Genomic DNA, 22226 nt, shown 5'->3' on the forward strand with positions numbered 1-22226 from the left:
TAATGATTTTTGGCTTATTACTTGCATTGTCAATATCCGTTATGTCATCATTGTTAACAAAACAAAATATTGTAAATTTGGTGTTATTCAGGTTTTACAGTAAATTATTTAGTGTGAGTACCTAATAGATCAACACTAACACTTTTCAAGTAACCATTCTTTGAAATCTTAATGAACAGTATGCTTTGCTATATCCTACTAGAAACAGAATACTTGAATATCGAAAAGCAACAATGGACACAAAGCACATTTAATTAATTTATCCTTTCAAAATCATAATTAATTTAATAATAAGTTAGCTAAAACAAAAACAACAGTAAACTTGCATATTTCAAATTACATAGTAATCTAATTGTATTTTTAGTCTGGATTAAAAAAAGAACTTTTTATTTAGCAGTCTCACATTCATATGAATTTATCGGTCTCATTTTGTTGTGATATAACACATGAGCTGTTTCAGTCTTATTTCAGTTATCCATACAAGCAACAATTTTTTAAAGATTTATTTCGGTATAAGTGCAGTCGGTATTTCTAAGATGAAAGTAAATAATTGACTCACTTATCTTAGTTTCTAGAATTTCAAGCTTTTATCAACTTCCTTTTAAAAAAATATTTGCGGATTGTCTCTATTTTTTCCTCACTCATGCCCATTTTAAAGAATTTTAATATCGTTTATTGTACGAAATCAATATTCAACATAAAAATAACATATAGTATAAAGGCGGTCTATTTTTTTTAGTGACATTGTGGGTGCATTCCCTTTTTCTTCATCCCTTTGATTACTCTATCTTGCAAAACAGATTTTAGTCAATTTATAAATCCGATTAATATGAATTTTCTCGTACAAAAACAATTCGCATAAAGCAAATGAAAAACTAATTAAATTTAGCAAGCTACTGAATATAAATTCAGTAGCTAAACTAAACAAACAAAATATACTAAAATGTCAAGGATCAGGACATAAGTAACAGACAGTTATTAAAAAGCTGAAAGGATAGTTGTTGAGGAGTGTAACTTAGTCCAGACAGAAATTAGTTTGCGGTCAAATATGAAACAACTAAATATATCGTAAAAAATTGACTCTTTTCGGTTAGAAGCAGATTATTAAACTTCCCACCCAACAACGATTTCGAAAGCTTCGAATATAAATTTAGACGACGATCACCGTGGATTTTCCTTACAATAAAGGCGATGATATGGCTAAACACACTGCTGAAGCAAGGTCAAGTAAAATAGCACAACATACTGTCAAAATATGGACGTGATCAAAAGAACAGAAAGCCCGTATTATTATTTCGTAAATCAAGTTAGAAATCCTTTTTTTATTGGTTATTTGAATCTTTTCACTGATGTTTAGGACCTAACTAATTAGTTTCTTTTGGGATATGTGTATCTTCTTTAGATTTACTCGAAATTGCCATTCACTTATGAGCACTATAACTAGAATTAGATGGTGACATAATGGAATCCAAGATGCGTGTTCTCTCCCTTTTGAGAATCGACAGCTGGAGCTATAAAGTTTGTAATCTAATTGCAATATCAAGGCAATCCGTTCGGCATGTATATATGCTAAGAGAAACTGAAAAAATCTAGTCTCAAACACTAACGATAAGATTCAAATGACCAGCATAAACAAGTTAAAATTCACCGCATTGTACAAGCTAGTAGCTATCTGGACTCAATGGCTATGTAGATAACGCGATGGTTTTTAAATCAAACGGTGCTGGCTCTGAGTCACAGATTTAACATCAACTCTGAGATGCAGCCACATCCATCTTATGAGTATCAAAATGGACGAAACGCGCGTTCTATATTCTGCTACTAGCCACCATCCAACTCTGCTTATAATGCAAATTAAAAATTACAATGACTTTTCCGATTTCATTGGGGATATCATAAAGCTGTCGTTATGGATTAGGAATGATTCGAATGATCGACATATAATTGTATTTGTGAATTTATTTATTCATAACTGTACTAAAAATTACTACTGAAGAATATTATGATTATCATACAGGATTTGTGAAGATTGTTAAATTTCATTTATTACATTGCTGATTGACCCTGGTTAGGTAATTCTTAAAAATTGTGAAGCTATTTCATCCTAGCTTGGGACTTGTTGATAGTGCACATCCACAACTTTACCGGCAATCTAACCCATGACCATTAAGCCTAGTGTCTTATACTGTAGACCACTGAGTTAGTATATGATTTTGTGTGGTGGAACGTATACGTGAAACCATCTGTTATTTTTACTAACTAGTAAGCCAAAACATACGCAGAAAGATGTTTGAGAACCTTTAAACTTTAAAGAAATCCAACTTCAACAATTGGTTGGTTGAATGGTTTGATTAACCCATCATGTTATTGAGAAAAATAAAGAGAATTCAGAGAAGACAAATTCCTTTTCGACGAAATCATTTATTGAAGCTATTCCTTCGTATTTATAGTTGTTTTGTAGTGGCCTTGCTTCAAGATAATTTCTTAGGTTTCGTTTATCAATCATCCTGATAATCATTACTAAATTAATCTCATCGGTCTATGAATTGAAAAGGCAATACGAAGCCTGGACTACAGTTTATTGTTGAATAGCACAGATAACAAAGTTACAAGCACCTTGAGCTAAATTGAGCAGAGAGGCTAATGCGCGCGAGAAAGCGAATACAGAGGCAGATTTAGAGTCAAATCGAATCGAGATGAAGCGAAGTAAGGCAAGGACAATTAATAAGATTCAAGCTCATGCATATATGCGGAAGAGAATGATACTTAGGCGACTAACATTTAAGTTAGAGATATGTGCGTAGGCTGTCACATGTGATCAAGCATACACGTTTATACAGACATGGTAGTGTTCATAATAATACAAAGAAATAAACGAATTGTTACTGTTCCGACAACATTGTCTGTTAAATAAATTAATTGAAGGACTCGATAAAATTAATCGTAAACAAAACTAGTTACAGAAGAGTTCCTATAGTTTGATAAATATATAAGTCCATCATAAAGTAATTCGAGGTTTAAAATATCAAAAGGAGGTTGTGTAATGATTAAGTGGTTAGAGAAGGATAGGGGATTAGAACTACGTGGGATTATTGTCCACTTGACAGATATGATAATTTTGTTTGAGGTTGTATTATTAACGAACAAACTTCTAGAGCTTAGTACAAATAATAATTCTAAACGTCTGTATTTGAAATATTGATTAAAATTCTTTATGTTTGTATGCTGATTTCGGATATGGATACTACGAAATCTGAATAAACTATGCCCATTTCATCGTAAACTTTATAGTAAGTTGAACTCCAATTCAAATTTGACACTGATAACACTTGAACAACACCGAGATCCCAAAGCAAGACAATTATTTAAACTACTGTTAATCGGTGTCAATTTAAAGTGATCGAGTTCTGCTTGAACCACACCATAATACAGCCGGATGAAACAAACTATCGATAAACTTACAAAAAAATTAATGTACTAACAATAATAAAGATGTATCCACCTAAAAAAGAAACATCAAATCATTTCCAAATGAATTTCCTAACTCTAGGTTGTTTTTGAAAGTGTAGTTGTGTCGGTTGCTATGTTAAGCCCACATAGCTTATTGTAGCTTCTCGGATAAGCCATTCTATTCATTCTTCTTGAGTCGCATTTTGACCTTGTTGATTGTTCGTTAATCAACCTTGACTGTTTGTATATGAGCGTATGTGTGTACACATCTTATCAAATTCATCACATGTCTATAACTTATTTTTGTGTGGCTATAAATATCGATTAACGCTTGATCGCTTGATTAAACTGAGTTGGCTCACTCTCCTCCTCATTTCGTCGTGCTTCGATATCCGATCAACAATCACATAAAATACACGTAATCGAAATTCATTATCGTATTTGATATATTCAATTCCTTTATATGCTAATGCGAGTTAAGTCAATGATTATATGCGAGGATTGATGACTGGTATATTTCAACAACAATCAATCATACGATCAACCTGGATCATTAAAGTGTACTTGAATAATACATTTATTATTGACACCTAATAAATAAAAATAAAATTCAAACAGTTAACAATATTCTACTTATATACTTAAATTATTATATTTAAGAATATTGTATTATATCATAACAAATTTTCACTAAATCATTACATTTTTCATTTAATAAAGATTGTAATAAATTTGAATGATTATCATATGAATAAAAATAATTTTCTGGTGCCGTTTTATTTGCTTTATTTAATATTTGTTGAAATAATGGTTCTATCATTGTAGATAAGTCACTAAAAAAAGAAAAAAAAAGCAAGAAATTATGTTACATAGGTCTCTAAGTAATTTTTTGTCTAATAATAATTTATTGAAGACAATGGTGGATGGTGATGCAATTTCATGGATTGATTGAAGTTAGACATTAATATCATTGGATGTCAATTCAGTGGTGTATAGGGTAAGTGTTCGTGTGCGAGATCAATAGGTTCTGGGTTCGAATCCCGCGAGCAGGATCGTGGATGCGCACTGCTGAGAAGTTCCATATTAGGATGAAACGGTCATCCAGTACCTTCAGGTTTTCCATGGTGGTCTAGTTTTAATTGATTCATGAATTCCACTATTAAATTACTAATAATTCAACCAGAGTAATGTAAGCATCATGTGATTTCTTTAATGTAAATCATATAAGTGTGATTTAATATAAAACTTATGTAAATTATTATCAGAAAACAGTTATATTTTTTCATTATTAACTATATTTAAGTTGTGAACAAGTATATGTTTCATATTTACAGTTGAAGATAAGACGGTGAATAATAGTAAGTGTAATATTATTCTAAGAGGTTTCACAGTAATTGGGCGCCGAGTTGATGTAAGACATTAAATAGGAATATTATATTTGTAAAATCTCAGCAAATGAATTTGAAGTAAATCCAACGTTTTGCCTGGCAATCTGGTCTAAGCTTGTTCAAGGAAATATAATCAAACATGAAAATTATCGAATAGACTAGGGGCCAAAATAAATGTTACAGTTTTACAAGCTTTGAATTAAATGAAATAACGTCCCCAAAAATAGCTTCCGTAGTTTGTTCAGGCTTCTTGTTTCGCGGTTCACATAAACCAGTTTACTTTTGACAAACAGTTCTCATTAACATATTATAATTAAAAAATCGTAGGACATACTTCTTATTATATTACAAGCAACAAAGGTTAGATCTAAATATTCACATCTATCTATAAGCATATTTGTTTTTTAATTCTAGAATTCAAGATATGATAAGACAAAAGATCACCTGTGGGTAACTAACAAAAATGTCTTACCCATAAACTAGGGTTTAAATACTGAATGGATGTTTCTATTTAAAACATGCTATATTAATAATAAAATTCAACCAATCAATACAAGATACCCAAGGTACTTACAGCCATTTGATCCTTCATTTATTTACCCAAAGATTCTAATATAACAAAACCCATCATTCTTCTTACTAAATACAACATGAAAGCTGTGCTTGTATATAAATAAGATCAATGTAGACCTATGATATGATAACCATATTGTACAAGACTAATTCAATATACATCAGCTTGAAAGCATTTGCTATTCTCAATAGTTTGATCAAATAAAACCTAAATTATCAGTACTACCTACAAAATACCTAATAAACGTTCAATGAATAATTATAAAAATTACAAAGAAGATTCACCATTGAAGCTCTTTACAGTCTTCATATTTTAATAATTTTCTTAAGAAATCATATAAATAATAAAGATTACATTGTAATTTTCGTAATTTAATCTGATTTCTTTCATTGTTCATAAAGATATCATCATTTGGTATAAATATTTTACGTATTAAATTAGAATGATGTTTATCCATATTAACATGGTCATTCTCATAGTTTAAAACATGTTCTATAACTTCATTTTCAATATCAAATAAAGCGTTAAAATCTATTGTCTTAGGTTTGAATGAGTTATATTCATTAAGGATTGATGTTTTAGCTAAAATATCAATTTCATTATCAATTAAATGTTCATTTGTATCGCAGGTTATAAAACGAGTTTGAATAAACCATAATAAAAGATGAAGTATTTTCCGTCGGACATAGGAATTTAATTCAGATTGAAGAGCATGACATAAAACATTTTGAACTTGTTCTGACTTCTTATTGTCTTTATTGTATCCAGATATTGTCTTCATAGCTGAATAAGAGTATTAAAACATAGACATTTTTCAGACAATCCAACAATACTATAAGTGAATGAAGAAGTCAGAAGGGAGAAACTAATGCGAAATTAGAGGGTGCTATGGTAAAAATATGATGACCATACATGAAATACATTATTTTAACATTTTCCTTCAGTTGTCCTGTAAGTGCTTCATGATTCTACTAATCCCGTTGTTATTTCAATGCTATCTATTTCCTTTCCCGTTCTCTTTCATTCAATCTCCCAATCTTCTGGCAAGCATTATACCTCCGATTGGTGCTACATACTAATTATATCCGTCAACAGTACAATACTTCATCCAGTAGTAGTTTGGCAAATATTTTTTACAATACTTATAACAAAATTATGATAGTTTAGGATCTGTCTAATATTGAAATCGACTACATCAGTAGAGGTTACAATTCTAAAGTAATATAATTCTAAAAAGAATATTATCTCTGTTCTCAACAAAATCTTTCCACATAACTAAGTAAAACTAATTTTTACTTCATGTGAGAGAAAAACCATCTTCATGATCGGCAAGAAAAGCTACAATTTTACATCCGTAACCGTTGTACAGGAAAGAAACATATCACGAACTAAAATGAGCTCAACAATTCCTTTTATTACTCAAGTAATAGGTTTGTTACTTCAACGCTTAATACTGCCTGTTTAGCTGATTTTTATAAACTCAGACTACTTCTACACATTAACTAGAACAATAGAAAAAAGACGCAAAATATGAGTAACAAGTTATTTTAAAGTTACAGAAAATCGAGCGTATTAATAGATTTTTGTATGACTATGAACTTGAGAAATTTCCAGAACTAATCTAGATATAGTAGCGGTATGGGTAGTTATCTAATCGAAAACGCGACACGTGATCCCAAATTATTTTTATGTTTCTGAGAAGTTGATATTCAATGATATTTAGATCAAACATTTTTTGATGTCTTTTGGCCTTCCAGAGATTTCGACAAAGAATATTTTTGGACTCCACAAAAAAAGCAGCTATTCTTAAAACTGGTAAATCAAAATACTGTAACTGAGTATTTATGCCCTCAATACATTAGGTAGCCTTTCCACTTACTCAGCTTCTTATTCATTCTGAAATTTTCTAAATTCCTTAAATTTCCTTCTTCTATGACACCAACCTTAGAAAATTTTATATAACTAACAACCTAAAGAAGAAACAGTTTCTTGATGATATATGAAATTTTCTTTACTGCATAGTGATTAATTCGTTATCAACGATTCAACGAGCTTCTTGAATTGCATCAATAACAAATTATACAAAATGCTAAATCTGGAGTAATAAAAGTTTCTTGAAAGAGGACCAAATAAATGAGATATGTGAAGAGAACATGAACAGCGATTTGAACAGAATGACATTTCGGTAAGTTTCAATCAGATAGTTAGAAGCTGGAACATTATCATCTCGAAATCTTAAATGTGATTTAGCATACTTTGTAAAAATGACATTAATCAAATGTTATCTTAAATACTTATCAGTCTAATGTTGCATAGTGGTATTTTAAAATTAATTTCATAAGATTAAGATGTAAAACGTAAAGACCAGACCTAAGAGAAGAGTTTAAAATCAGCTTTTGAGTCAATAACTAAATGAACACAAATTGAAGACATTTAAGGACGAAATATGTATTGATTTAAAATGGTATAATAGGATAAACTAAAGAACTGTTGAAAAGTGTTGTAGTCAAACAAGGGAGGAAAACAAGACGTTCCGTTTCGAGGGAAGAAAACTGATAAAAGCTTTTTCAGGAGCATATATCAGGTTTCAAGCTCTTATTGCTACCTCTTCCAATCTGAAGTAACTTGTGCTCGTTTATTTATCAATCCACTTAAAAGCACTCGTATTATCTACGAGAAATTCAGTCACCCAGATGATTTTCAATCTTAATGATGAACACCTCAACTCATAAAAAGATCAGATTTTTAAGAACAAGAATTTAAGTGTGACTATCTTCTCTGCCCTACCAATATAACTCCTCTTAAAACTTGATATATAGGACTGTTAGTATATTCAGGCAAAATCCGTCATCTAAATACCATCGAATAATATTTAACTAATTATGTTTGAAAAAGTTTCTTAATGGTATGGGCGCATATCCTATTATTACAAATGCTGTCATTGAAATCAAACACAACGTATCAGCGTAATTGCAAAGCTCGTTTTTCACTTCTATAAAACAGAAGAACTATATATTCATGAATCAGACACTTTAATCGGTTCAGCTGAAATAATTCATAACTCAAGGCTATGAATTTTTCAGTACAAAAAATAGGTAGGTTTTCATGTAATAAACGTGACGTTCACAATCTCAGTGATTCATTGCGAGGTTATTTGCAAATTCCATTGAATTCTACCAAGGACTACATTTGATCATTAGACATCATCGTGAGTACAAACTTCGTAAACGATTTTCATGTTCCAAAAATTTACGATTACTTTATTATGACCGATGTTTCGAGAAAACAGTGTAAAGAACTTATTATAACCCACCTCTTATAGCCATTATTTTAACTTTATCATTTATATCATTCTTTAAAATCTTAAGCAATTCATTGAAAATGACAGGTTCTGCAGCTAAGTTCTGTTGCTCAATGATAACACATGCCATTTCACGGACACAACTAAATTCATCCATTAAGGCGAAATGAAGCTGTTTGATTAAATCATCGTGTGTAAGACCTGAAAATTGAAGAAAATAATAATAATGACCAAAAGTAAGATAAAATCATACTAAAACTTCAGGTAGTTAATTTTAATTGATGTTTTTACTCTAAATATGACTATTTTGCTTGAAATTAGCATTTTCTTTAAAGTTAAAATGATTTATATTATAATTAATGATAGCGATTTGTTGACGAAAATCACTAATACATGGTCGGAGGTTAGAAGATAAAACTTGGCACTTATCTGTTTAGAATAAAAACCAGTATTAAGTGGCTATACACTGCAAACTCTGGTTGGAAGTTCATGGATGCGCAATACTGAAGAGTTGCATAGTAAGACGAAACATTTTCCCAGTTCTCCCTGGTTTTCAGTGGTTGCCTAACTGTGATTGGCTCGTGATTTCAGAGAAATCCAACACTCTCCGCAATCCCATACCGATAATAGTCAGCGTTTATGAAGTAGGAAATAAGCACATTCTTATGCAATCTGCTGCAAACCATACTTACTATTGTTAGGCCTTATTATATGGGTTTTTCAAACTGACGTACGTAGGAAAATGTATGGACTTCGGATCGTAAAACAGAAATTTTATGCTCTACATAACATGAACCAATTCCAGTTGAAGAGCTAGAATGTTACATATTTTAGGTAAAAAATAAGTATCACTGTCGACTATTTGAATGACTGGTGAAGAACCAACGCTAGCGTATCCAACCACCTCTTTGTCCAAAAAGCATTCATTTACGTATAGTACGCATTGAAATCTACCTGCAAACTAAACATTTCATTGAAATCACTGATTTAAATTCCACATAATATAACCAAATGTATAACTTATAATTTTTCTGTAGATTATAAAATTAGGATGGGGGTTTGCGAAAAATTTCAGTGATTTTAATAGTTGAATAAGTCGATGTAAGCTAGACCACCGCTAAAAACCTGGAAGCATTGGACGACCGTTTCGTCCTAATATGGGACTCCTCGACAGTGAGCATTTACGACCTTGAATGCAAGACTCGAGATAGGTATCTATCTCAGACAATGGGTGAATGTGTTATGACTTTATAAAAGAAGACCGTGCGCCAATTCGTTATGATTTTATGTCCGGCTTTTTATCACATGAATTATCCACCAATCGGAATAGGACTTTTCCAATGTTAAAACTTCACCAAATCAATAACATTCAACTGGTATAAGCAGTCCAGCGTCTTTATTGGTCCCTTATCCGCCTAGCCCTTCCATTTGAGTCCAGAACACCAATAATAGCTTCTGCTATGCGAATCATTAATTTCAAACATACTTGGTTAATATACCAGACAGACAGACCGCATCACACCATCAAATAGAAAATTATATTTGTACAAGATCAAGCCAAATGTGGCTGTGAATGTGGGGTACAATAATCAATAAACTGAATATAATTTAGGGACAGTAATTCATATAATAATAATCCATAGGTCAAAATGAAGCTTGTAGTAAGATGAATATAGATATACACAATCTAGCTACTCAATAGTTAAACCATAAGAATATGTATAGAATAATAGTCCATTAATAGGTCCTGGGAGTTACCAGTACTTACGTCTTCACTATGATATAACAGAATGGTTGAGCAAGATCATAGGTCGATTGAAGTTAGACATTAACACCGTTGTATGCCGGTTCAGTGTTCTAGGAGCTAGGCGTTCGCGCGCGAGACCGAGGGTCCTGGGTTAGAATCCCGCGTGCGGGATCGTGGATGAGTACTGCCGAGGAGTTTCAAACTAGGATAAAACGGTTGTTCAGTGCTTCCAGGACTTTAATGGTGCTCTAGCTTACATCGACTCATGAATTTAACTATTAAAATTATAAAATTAATTCATACATAAATGAAACATAACTATTAAATATCGTAAAAGTGTTGAACTTAATAAATTGTACGTAGAAAAGTTTTGAAAACATGTGGTGAAATCTTTAAAAAAGTGAAGTAATTCGAAGTGGTAAAACATTACCTTCCATAGCTGATTGGTAAAGTCTCTGAGCACGACGATAAGAAATTGACTTGGAGGTTATAGACGAGTCATGGACTATTTTATTCATTATAGTACTATTGTTATCATTTGACAAAAATGGGTCATGAAATAGATTATTTGACCATAATAAAGATACATTTGTCCCCTTCAAATTTGTCTCCAGAGTATGAAGTGCAGCTATCCGTAACATAGTACTCCAATCTAATAGTAAAAGACGATTTATTCTTGTAAGGGTATCCTATAAAAACCCATTCAAAAAAGACTGGATACTAAACAAATACACATGAATAATATCAAATTATATGAAATAATAACTTAACAAACGCTATAATTCTTTAGTTAATGTATGTAAATTATATTTCCCGATGGAAACAAGTTTTTACGACTTCCTTTCGAACATTGACAGTATTGAAAAATCGTTCATTCCACTATGTGTGTCATAACTTCTATCATGAAAAACACATTAAGAGGTCAATACGCTATCAATACAAACATGGATCAATCCTCAAAGATATAAAATATAACTTTTTGAAATGAGCAAGATATTTATACTCTCACTTTTCACCACATAATACTTTATTTTATTTCCACATCATTTAAATATAATACACCACAAACCAGAGCTAAATGTGTCATATAACAAATAGTTGAGCATCACTGTATCATAAAAAAACGGTTTTTTCAAAGTGATTAACTGAATTATTCACAAAACTCCGAAGCATCATACTTCCACTGAACTGAACGACCGAAATAACTTAATTCCTAAACTATAGACTAAAGAATGGTATATGAAACATGTGTATATAATATCTATATATAAATTCCATCTAAATACACTGTCATGGTTGGCAATATGGTTTGTAAAAACAACTAAGGAAACCAAATTCTAAAATTGATATAAGTTCATGAAATAATTAAATGCAATGATATGAACAATATCGAAGTTAGCATACTTTCATTGCTATGGTCTTAGGTAATAATTATCATCAATGATTATTTTAAACTACACGATTCAAGATCTGTTACATTGATACAGGTTTATTCATTGCAAAAATTCGTATATACTACTTACTTTGGTTAAATCACATAGTAAAATAGATAGAAACCAACATGAACATAATCTGATTCTCCAATTTGGTGAATTCAAAAATTCAGTAAAATAATGTTCAATTTGTGACTTGTTTGAAAAGTAAACAAAAAAGAATTAAAATTTATGATAAAGATTATTTCAATAGAAACAGTACAACTTATAAGAATAAAATTCATATAGGATACAAGTTTTCATTATATTATGGAAAAATATTTTACGATTTTCAGTTTACATCAGCATAAAAGTATTCCATTATGTACTGAAGATTTATTGAACTCTTCGTTTTATAGTAGTAACGATAATAATCGGTTATGGTTAATATATTCAATTCATATAACTTATTTAATCACAATAGGAAACGAATTTATCATAATTAAAATCAAAAAGAGTAATTTAACAGATTAGAAAGGATTTCTTATGTTATTTTCGGGGCCCATGTAATCGATTCTTAGTACTAGAGAGCAGTTGTATTGATTAATCCTTCTAAACTATGTATCTAGTATCAATGGCCTTTTGTTAATCATTAACATGTTGATAGCGAGAAAATAGACAAGATTTATACTCAACGACTTTAGGTTCAGAATAGAATTCTCCCACGCTCGCTTGCCCGATAGCCAGGATGTAAAGCAACATATAAAGCATAAAACTTCAATCTATAAATCCTCTATATAATAGTATAGGATAAAATCCTGGCCATACATCAACATAATTAAGCAAAAAGAATATGAGCATGTTACACGTACTTATTAATTATACAGTAAACATATTAACAACTTCAGATGTAACAGTCAGGAAAGTTCAACCGCTCTTCGTATTTCTCCCATTAGAGCAAAGAAAAGTAAAATATTATCAAATTCAGGGTAAAGCTGAACTTAATAAATATATTACAGATAAAGGAAGAACCAAATTATACGTAAGAAGAAGAACATTACCAATGAATGAAATTCGACTATTGTGACCGACTTTGAGTTGTGTCATTTTCCCGTTAACTAATTTGTTGAACGTCATCTTATTTGATGAGTATATGCCATTCTGTGCTAAAAAGACGTCAATAATTCTGCTCAGTATCTATTTCATGCTACACAGAGTACATAACAGCAAATGGGTTAAATTCCTTTTTCTACTCCACCGTTGATAATAGGTACTGATAAGACTATTCTCAATGAAAGTCACTGATAGATTCAGACTTCATACACAAACACTTATTTAGATTAAAAATTACGAGAAGTTACGTTACTCAAACTGACTCATGAGAATTGACGAATGGCAATATATAATAGCTATAATTAAATAGTTCATTAATCAAACTTCTTGTTCTTGTGTCAACAAATATTCAACCTGATTATATAGAAACAGTTCATCTAAAATGTGAGCGAAATTCAACATTATCTAGATAATCCTTAGACCATGAAAGCTATGTTATTTGAAGCCTTTATTTTATGTTGTATATGAACAATGAACAATTTTAAGAAACAATTTCCTAGAACATCAGAAAAGTATAAATCCTGTTTCACCGAATTCAAAATCTAAACTGTTTTGTGCTTTATGCATATTATCTAGTAGAGTACTTTCCTAAACTATTCAATAAAGAACTAATTATTTTTTGAAGGACTTTTTATAGACAAAAATACATGCAAACTAACTCACATGATTCCTACTAAGACGTAAAATCATTTTAATTTCAGAATAGTGGATAATTCTATTTAAGAAGATATTTGATTTGTTTATATCAAATTTTATAAGATTGGAAAGAATCGAAACAAATGAGTTCATATATTCATCTTCTAAATCTGATGATTTATTCAATGAACAGCTTAACTCTTTCATTTGAGTAAAATAAGATTTGTTTGGATATTGTTCGGGAATAAATTCAATTAACTGATCAAATAGAAGATCAGTTAAAATATCTAGTGCTTTTAAATTGCATTGATCTAATTTACATAAACAAATTGACGATGCCCATTTCAATAGATTCAAAGATGTAGATGATACTTTATTATTTGATGATTTCTTAAGTAATAAGCTTTGATCCATCATGATCAAGGTATTTAATTTTTCAATGCATGTTTGATTAGAATAACCTATTATATTAAGACACAAGCAAGTAGCTAAGATAATTTCTTGATTATTATGAAAAAGGAAACCACGGAGAATCGCAATCTGCTCACCTGTTAAAATGTGTAAATAAAATAAAACCTGAGAAAATATGGAGACTGTCATTTTTAATTAATTAATTCGAAACTGATTGTTCTGAATCGATGAAGACATCTCTAATAAGAAATGATTCACTACCACGATACCAATGAATTGTAGAGAAGTTGCTTGAATGAATATGGCCCAAAGCTTTGCATATATTGATGTGCGCATGTTCCGCGAATACATTATTTTTAGTCATTTTGTGCAATGAAAATTTGGAACACTAATTTTAATTCTGAAACACCAAACAATGTCATGTTTTCAGTTTTAAATAAATCAAGAAATAATTAACTCAAATAATAATCTTAGCTTGTTATCCAATGAATCAATCTAATTTCTTCAGAGTTAATACTAATTGTCGGAAATCTTTCGACGTCGAATACTGTTTGATTTAGGAACTTATTTAACATTACCATAATTAAGCTTCTGAAAATGGTTTTTTATCACAATATTATTGCCTACATCTATACTTACAAAGATAGCTAGTCCAAAGTTCATTTCTCTTAGGCTTTTTCTAACTGGATGGTGACTGAAACGAGGAATGAATCAGCGTTAATTAATTGACTGAGAAAGTAAGCCGTAGTGACAGATAAATATTATCTGGTCGCTGTTGGTTAAATGATTGTGTTCAACGATTGAAGAATGTAGGTGACATGGCTCAAAATCGGTTGCAATGATACAGTTACATTTAACGTTTAAATTTCCTTAAATCATACTGTGATGTGTGCTACTGATGTCGACAGATATAAGTAGTATGTATCATCAGTAGAAAGTGAAATGCCTGGTGACAGAAGGTTAAGAAGGTCAAAGAAAAGAGAACGAGAACAGAGAATGATTGGTGTGGAAATGAAGGGACAATGAAGTCTGAGGCAATTGATTGACATCTTGAAAATGAAGTATTTACTGCATGGTTCTCAAACTTTACTGAAAGATTCCGTAATTTCGTGCTCAAATACGTTTGGTTGTCCCTGCTATCTGTTCTCGTTCACTACAATACATTTGATTGATAATTCAAACTTATTTCTTTATTTCATCCCCTTCTTGAATTATATTCTCTATACTCAGTCTTCGTAACATCATCAATGACAGTTTTAATACAACTTCTTTGTTATTCCCCACAATAACCTCAAATAAGCGAGATGATTTGATGTGATAACTTTGGCAGATCCACATTTGTGCCAGATTCTACTTTGGTTGTGACTGACAAACTGGCTGTCAGATGAATTTTAAAGTAAAAATAACGATAAATCTGTGGATTCCTTAATTTGGATTCTGTTTCAACAAAACATACATGAAAATGCAACATTTTCATCAGAATAACATTTACAAAACAGTTAATAATCAGTGTAGTTGTATATTTTCTAAACATACATATAGACTTGTAAATAAAATAATATCTTTTTCCAAAACTCACTGCTTGGATTTACTTCAAAAACTCCTATGGAGACAATTGTTTGTAACTGAATCTTTGCATCCATTATATTTAAACGGTGGAAGACATTATCGATTTCATTTGATGAAAATCTTATGATTTTAATTCCACATTCAGTAGCCCAGTGAAACACTGAAAGAAAAATATTCAAACAAAATGACAATAAGTCAGTAAAACAAGTCCCCATGTTGTTCCGAAGAACGGACAATAAGTACTAGTGAATTGACTTTTGACAAAATCAATTACATTACAACAGAACCAATCACAACAACGCAAATAATTTCTCAAGGGCACAATTGAAAATTAACTGGTACATTTTTCATATAATTCATTTGCAAAGAACATTTTTCAAATCCACGTAACTAAGGGAAATTAACCAAACATCAAATCAGAGAATATCTATCTAATATCTGTAGGACTAGTGGTATTACTAAAGTTTATAGAGCAACAAATATACGCAAATGCTTCCCTGATAATGAGTAGACAGTCTTTTGAAATCAACTTGGAATCAACAGAACATATCAAACATCCTAAACCTAACTCAAGGCATTCTAGGAAAGGTCCATCGTTAACCTCTTTATTTGGGCTGTATTCAATAAGGTTAGCTAGTAGTCACCGTATTTACTAATCCGTCCAGTAATTAGAAACTCTCGTTGAAATATTTCAGCCACTTGAGAGATCAGAAGGTCCTGGATTTTACCCAACACAATAATAAAAGTTCATGCCATTACATAAACTCTAGCTATGGTGAAATAAATATCTCATGTTTTCAGGTTTTCGTTTATTCTGTTGCAGTCAAATAAAACTAAAAATTTCACTAATGTATTCAGCTTATTTTCAAAATTAAAAAAATCGAGATATCTAAAGTAATTAGGCCCACACAAAAGAGAATTTCTCGATCTGTAGCGCGATGTAAATGAACAACAGTTGACTCATGAAGAACATTAAATTTATTTGAAAACATCTGAATTCTAATCCGATAATGAAACTTGGATAAACTGATGTTTAGTTAACATTTTTCTATAGAATAAATATTCTGTTGTAGTGATATAACCTAGAATATTAGTTGGTAGATTAGTATGGACAATTAAATGCAAATATCAGAGTGACATACAACATAGCCTATATTATTATTTGTTTCAATTCTTCAGAACACAAAACATAAGCTTTGTTTTTGATGGAGTTTTGTTCTCTGAGCTGGATGGTTTGGTCGGGGAGCTTTCATCAGGAGCACAAACTTCGGGAAGAAGTTCACGACTAAACCATCCAGCTCATAGAACAAAACTCCATCAAAATCATCCACTTGAGCTACAAATCTTCTCCACCACATAAGTTTTGTCTACATTAGAATTCACTTACTGTAGAACAATAAAATAAAATACGGAGTAAAATTAACATAGGCTTACAAGCGTTCTTTAATTCTGATTTCATAGCTGTTTGATCAAAAAGATCACTATATAACTCTTCCTTCAAAACTTTCCTAAACTTCAATAAATCTTCAAAGTTCAAGCACTAAAATTAATATGATAATGCGATAAGTATCTGTGAATATTCGATAGTGAAATCGCAAAGCGACCCAAGTTAGACAAACATTGGAAACTTGAAGGCATTGGACAGATGTTTAGTCTTAGTATAGGACCTCTGGTCAGTGTGTGTCAACAACCTTCTAGAGAATCGAACCAAGGACTTTCAGGTCATCTCATACCACCACTATAGATTTCTTCAACCTCTCAATAAGTGCAAAACGTAAAGTACAAACCACATATATGAGCTAACTAAATAAACTATTTTAAAGCTGCTAAGGATTGTGTTTTTTTTCAAAAATGCTCAATACGTTTATCAAAACTTAGAATCTTTGAGCAGCTAACTGACTTCAAACATCCAATCCAAACACAGAAACTTTAAGAACATTTTATTCAGATACCTAACTTGTTACAAAAATTTTTGTATCACCACTACTTATCGAATTCGCTTAAAATCTAGTAAATTATTATATAAAGTTCTTTCTATAGAGCTTTGTATGATCAATCATTCACAGTACTCATATAGTAGTGAATAATGGTTCGATATCAAAGTAAACTAACAACTACTTAATTTGAATTGGTTGAAAATTCACTCACATTCAGTTTATTTTAAGCCTTAAATTACTTCAAGCTTTCAAGTTTTCTTCTCAAGCTTACTTACCTGAAGATGCACTTACTTCTGATTTATAGTTTTTCGATGTTTTGTCAAAAGTATCCACAAAATAGCGATCAGATTGATTCTTACAGTTCATCAATGTGGGGATATTTAAGAAATCAAAATGAAACTCCGATAGTCTTGTTTGTGAATTAAGTTTTGATATTACCTTTTTGCAATTCATATTGGCTACAAAATATTTTAAAAGATGAATTTATGCCCAGCACACAAATGTTAAAATAATCAAACCTATTTGGTAAATATCTTGAAATCGTGAGTAAAGTTATTCAAAAGTTTAAAAACTTTGCATATGGTGAAATCACTAAGTTAATGATAGCAGGGTTAAATTTAGGTTTATAGGCGGAATTGCCGAAAGGATAAGTAATGCAGTAAATCTTCATTGACTTATTGCGCTAAGGTGTGTTTTATGGATACCAAGTCATCGCTCTGTATAAGAGGATTTTGAAAAAAATACAAGGGATAAAGAGACCATGATATGGTATAGGTTAATGAAGTCATTGACTTTCCCAGATAAGCTGCAAAATTCTAAGTTTTGACCAGCTCAGTGATTGCAATCAAAGGTGAATACCTTGAGCAAAAGTCTATAACAGATGTACTTATTCTCCATCGTCTTCTAGATTTTCAGGCCATTATTACTCAACGTTAATATTTCTGCAATAGTATCTGCTTCTCTTTATGTTCGACTAGCTTTTCATTCTACTTTTCTTCATATTAGTTGCTCTTGTTTCCGTGTCGATTCTGAGCTGAGAGAGTTAAAACTATATATATTTGGCGTTGTTAGTTAGTGACTAGAATTCTGAAAGCAATCGGCGCCGATTCAGCTACTGTTAGTTGAAACGAACAATGAAAACTGTTGTGTGTTCACTTTTACGATTCGTCTCATACTAAGATCACTTAGAGACTTATCCGTTTACACTGTAGCACGAAGACTCCTCCCAAATCGTTTGCCCAAATCTCAGCAAAAGACTAAAATGTACAGATCATGATTGAAATAATTTACATCACCACTATGGTCGTTATGGTAACAAGGTGAATACGTTAGTATTACACAAATAATATTAACTGAAATTTTTCCTTCTTATTATTTGATATTTGGACGTTCCTCAATCTTCTCATCAATGTACTGCTTGCTAATTCTTACTAGTTTTCATAACACATGGTTCGAAAAGCATCAATATCGATACATCTTCCTCTATTAAAAGTTCCCTTACGTGTACTAAGGCTAATTAGTAAAGTTTCTTTGTCATATTAAATACATACATTTGGAATACTATTAATAACGTCGTAAAGTGTAATTTGAATCTCCACTTCATAAGATAAAATAGCCAACTTCGAATATTTAACACCCTATTTTTATTCATAGTTATAAATTCAATTGCTTTTTTAGTTATTTATCTTTCGCTTCATCTATTGTACTAATAATAAAGGGGGAAAATCAACAGAGAGGAACCAACCTTTTAGGCCAAACTTTTCCAATTCCTGGCTACATGATTTTGGTTTACTGTGAATTTTTCTTTTATTGTAGGTCTTAGGCCTAAATGAAATTTATTAAATATAAAAAGAATACTGTTTTATAGAGAATCTACTAAACTAATTAAAAACCCATTGAATTTTGAATTTATCATCATTATTATTTTTGATTACATTTGGTGAACGCATGAGCATATTAACGAATAATTTGAACATCTAAACACCCTAATGAATTAAAACCCAAAATTTAGATTAAAACCCATTTACGCTTGTTTATGCTTTAGAGTGCACTCTATTACAATGCACTATTATGCTTATTGACAGTAAAATATAACAACGTTATAAAGTGAAACTATGTTTGGCAAAATTTATTCTGCATAAGTGTAAAACATTGATATACTACTACTACTACTACTAATAATAATAATAATAATAATAATAATAAACCTATACCTCAAATATCCAAAACTTCTAAATTGTCATTTAATAAATTATATATTAAAAATTCAACTCTTTTGAGAACATTAAAACTGGTTTGTTGGCATTAGTCAATGTTTTTAGATTTCTAAGGAAATATTTGTTGAAACACTAGAATGACTTTATTATAAGCTGCTTTTATAAAACGAACATAGCTCAATTTGGTTGTTTTTTTACTAAGACCAATTTAAAATCAACTGATTTAGTTTGAGCAAAAGATATTATTGGTGATCAGCGCTTGGTAAGATTGCCAGTTATAAGACATTGACAGAAAATGCAACCATTAAAGAATTATTTCAAATCAATAGATTGAACACAAACTATGGTGTATTTGGGTTTTCAAATCATTCATTAAAGGAAAACAATTAACTTCAACATTTTGACAAACTCCTTCAATTATAACAATCAGTCGTTTCAACCTAATTCAGAGACAAAGAGCTATAAACTCACGCTGCTATTTGTGCTACGTTTCCTTTCTGATAAAAACCATGCCCGGCGTTGACCTAAAGTTGTGAAACAGATACATACGTTCATCTCAACTCAAATAAAAATGATAGTACGACCTTCAAACATTTAAGATGTATGGAGAAACTTTAAAACTGTTGGGGTAATCCAGAAAATTCCTCGCAATAGACAAGAAAGGCTCAGGAAACATTAAGAAGTATTTTATCCAATCAGCGTCGACTAAACGTTTTGCTAGAAACATCAAGAAAGTGAAAAGTCACATGTGGAGTTTCTGTTTGGCGGATTACTACACTTTTACCATGTTTAGTAGCATTCCAGAATTTTCGGGAAAACCCAAAGACTTCTAAAATAATATAAAAACCCTATATTTTCTGTACATTAAATAAACTTTTTGAGTAAAGTGCTTCTCGAACATTTTGCGCCCTTTCTCTCGTGTTCAAGTCGCTGTGTAGATTTAGCTTGGGGGTTACGAGACAAGCTTAGGATCCGAGTATAGCGTTCAATTAGAAAGACTTATCAAAAACGACAAAATTACACTACGCAACTATTGAATTTATCTATGTTTGGTTCTCGGAAAACAAACAGATAGGAGGATGTTGAGCGTTGACAGGAACAATAGACTTGAAGAGAACCAAAGACGAGTGAGCATGAGATTAATCAGCACTTCTCCTAGACTGAGTAGAACTGTGGTCAGGACACTTGGCTTGGCACTTCCACGCAGTAGTGTTTGTTAAAACCAATGGGGTCATAATCACTGGTAAGCTTATACAAACTTTATCAATAACTTTTAATATCCAGTCATTAAACACTAGATCTGTGAACCTTTAGAAATGTTTTTCTCATTCAATAGTTCGAGTCACCAGGAAATGTTGAGCAGGAAAATATTTTGATTAAGCGAATGAAAAGCATTCAAAATAACACACTTGATTAAACGTCACGATTTTTGAGTTTTCTTTATCCGATTTGTTTGGAAAAAAAATTCTAGAACACCCATATTTTATTCCGGATCCAGTTTTCTTTATATACTGAACCTAAAGATAGTCAACTGTGCATATAAAAACAACAGCATACTTTGTTTAACGGTTTATAAAATTTCCAAAATTTATCTTGTGATGATATTAACGATACTGGCAATATTTCGTCATACACTGATTCATCAAACCTCAAGCCCAATAGAAACTCCATGTTATGTTCATCAACTTGACGATCACTGTATTGTTCCCCATTTAATCTCTTCTGGAAGTTACACATCATAATACAGTATAATATTCAGGAAAATAGTATGTTGAAACCTCTGCTGTATTCTGGACAAAGTTAAATTACTTAAGTCTGTTTTTAACATTCATTCGCTTATTTGTCTAACCATCAGAAATAAGTTAGTTACAAATCACAAAAAGCGATCAATTACTAAATGGAAAAAACTCTATTATTACAGTCACAATCTAAAAATGTTCATTAAATACATGGTTCCAGCCCTACTCCTGACAACTCTTGGTGAAGCAGCTAATTGTGTCGCAGCTCAAAAAACTTTGGACCCTTTAAATTACATGATCTCGGGTTTTCCTAAGATTGCCAACTCCAGAAGGCAAAAGGGACAGTATATAACGTCTGAAAAATTAGGAATTTCCCCATAACTGATGGAAGAAAAACTCTTCCACAACAAATCGAATAGATAACAAAATACTCAAGTCAGTCCATATTAAAAGAGGCTTGCGCATAGAAATACTGTCTTAAAAGTCAGCCTATGAAAACGAATGGCAAAATGTTTGGTTCCACAAACCGAATTTAACACTTTTCTCCAGACCTTACATAAATACTAATTAAGTGGTGTTCAGTGTATCCTACAATATCTATCTATTTGGTTACAACCTTATAGACGCCTTTATATCCCGGTTGTTTAGTAACCTTGGATTCGACGAGTTCAATCTCTGGTCTAATAAGTGTCAGGAGGGGAAAGATTTATAAGAGTTGTCCATAGCTTCAAAC

General features: G+C 31.2%; 1 protein-coding gene across 1 annotated transcript; it reads right to left on the reverse strand.

Annotated features, from left to right (window-relative positions):
* Nucleotides 1-279: 279 nt before the first annotated feature.
* Smp_126820 (hypothetical protein) lies at nt 280-21491 on the reverse strand (the record flags this gene model as incomplete). Its single annotated transcript, XM_018796730.1, has 12 exons — nt 280-299; nt 4153-4283; nt 5697-6157; nt 8748-8914; nt 10891-11149; nt 13649-14169; nt 15612-15761; nt 17036-17141; nt 17830-17996; nt 19283-19362; nt 20226-20278; nt 21312-21491. 12 exons carry the CDS (start codon nt 21489-21491, stop codon nt 280-282), a joined length of 2295 nt encoding a protein of 764 aa, XP_018651843.1.
* Between the last annotated feature and the right edge of the window lie 735 nt (nt 21492-22226).

The sequence above is a fragment of the Schistosoma mansoni genome, chromosome 4 (genome assembly GCF_000237925.1).
Source record: "Schistosoma mansoni strain Puerto Rico chromosome 4, complete genome".
Classification (NCBI taxonomy): Eukaryota; Metazoa; Platyhelminthes; class Trematoda; order Strigeidida; family Schistosomatidae; genus Schistosoma; species Schistosoma mansoni.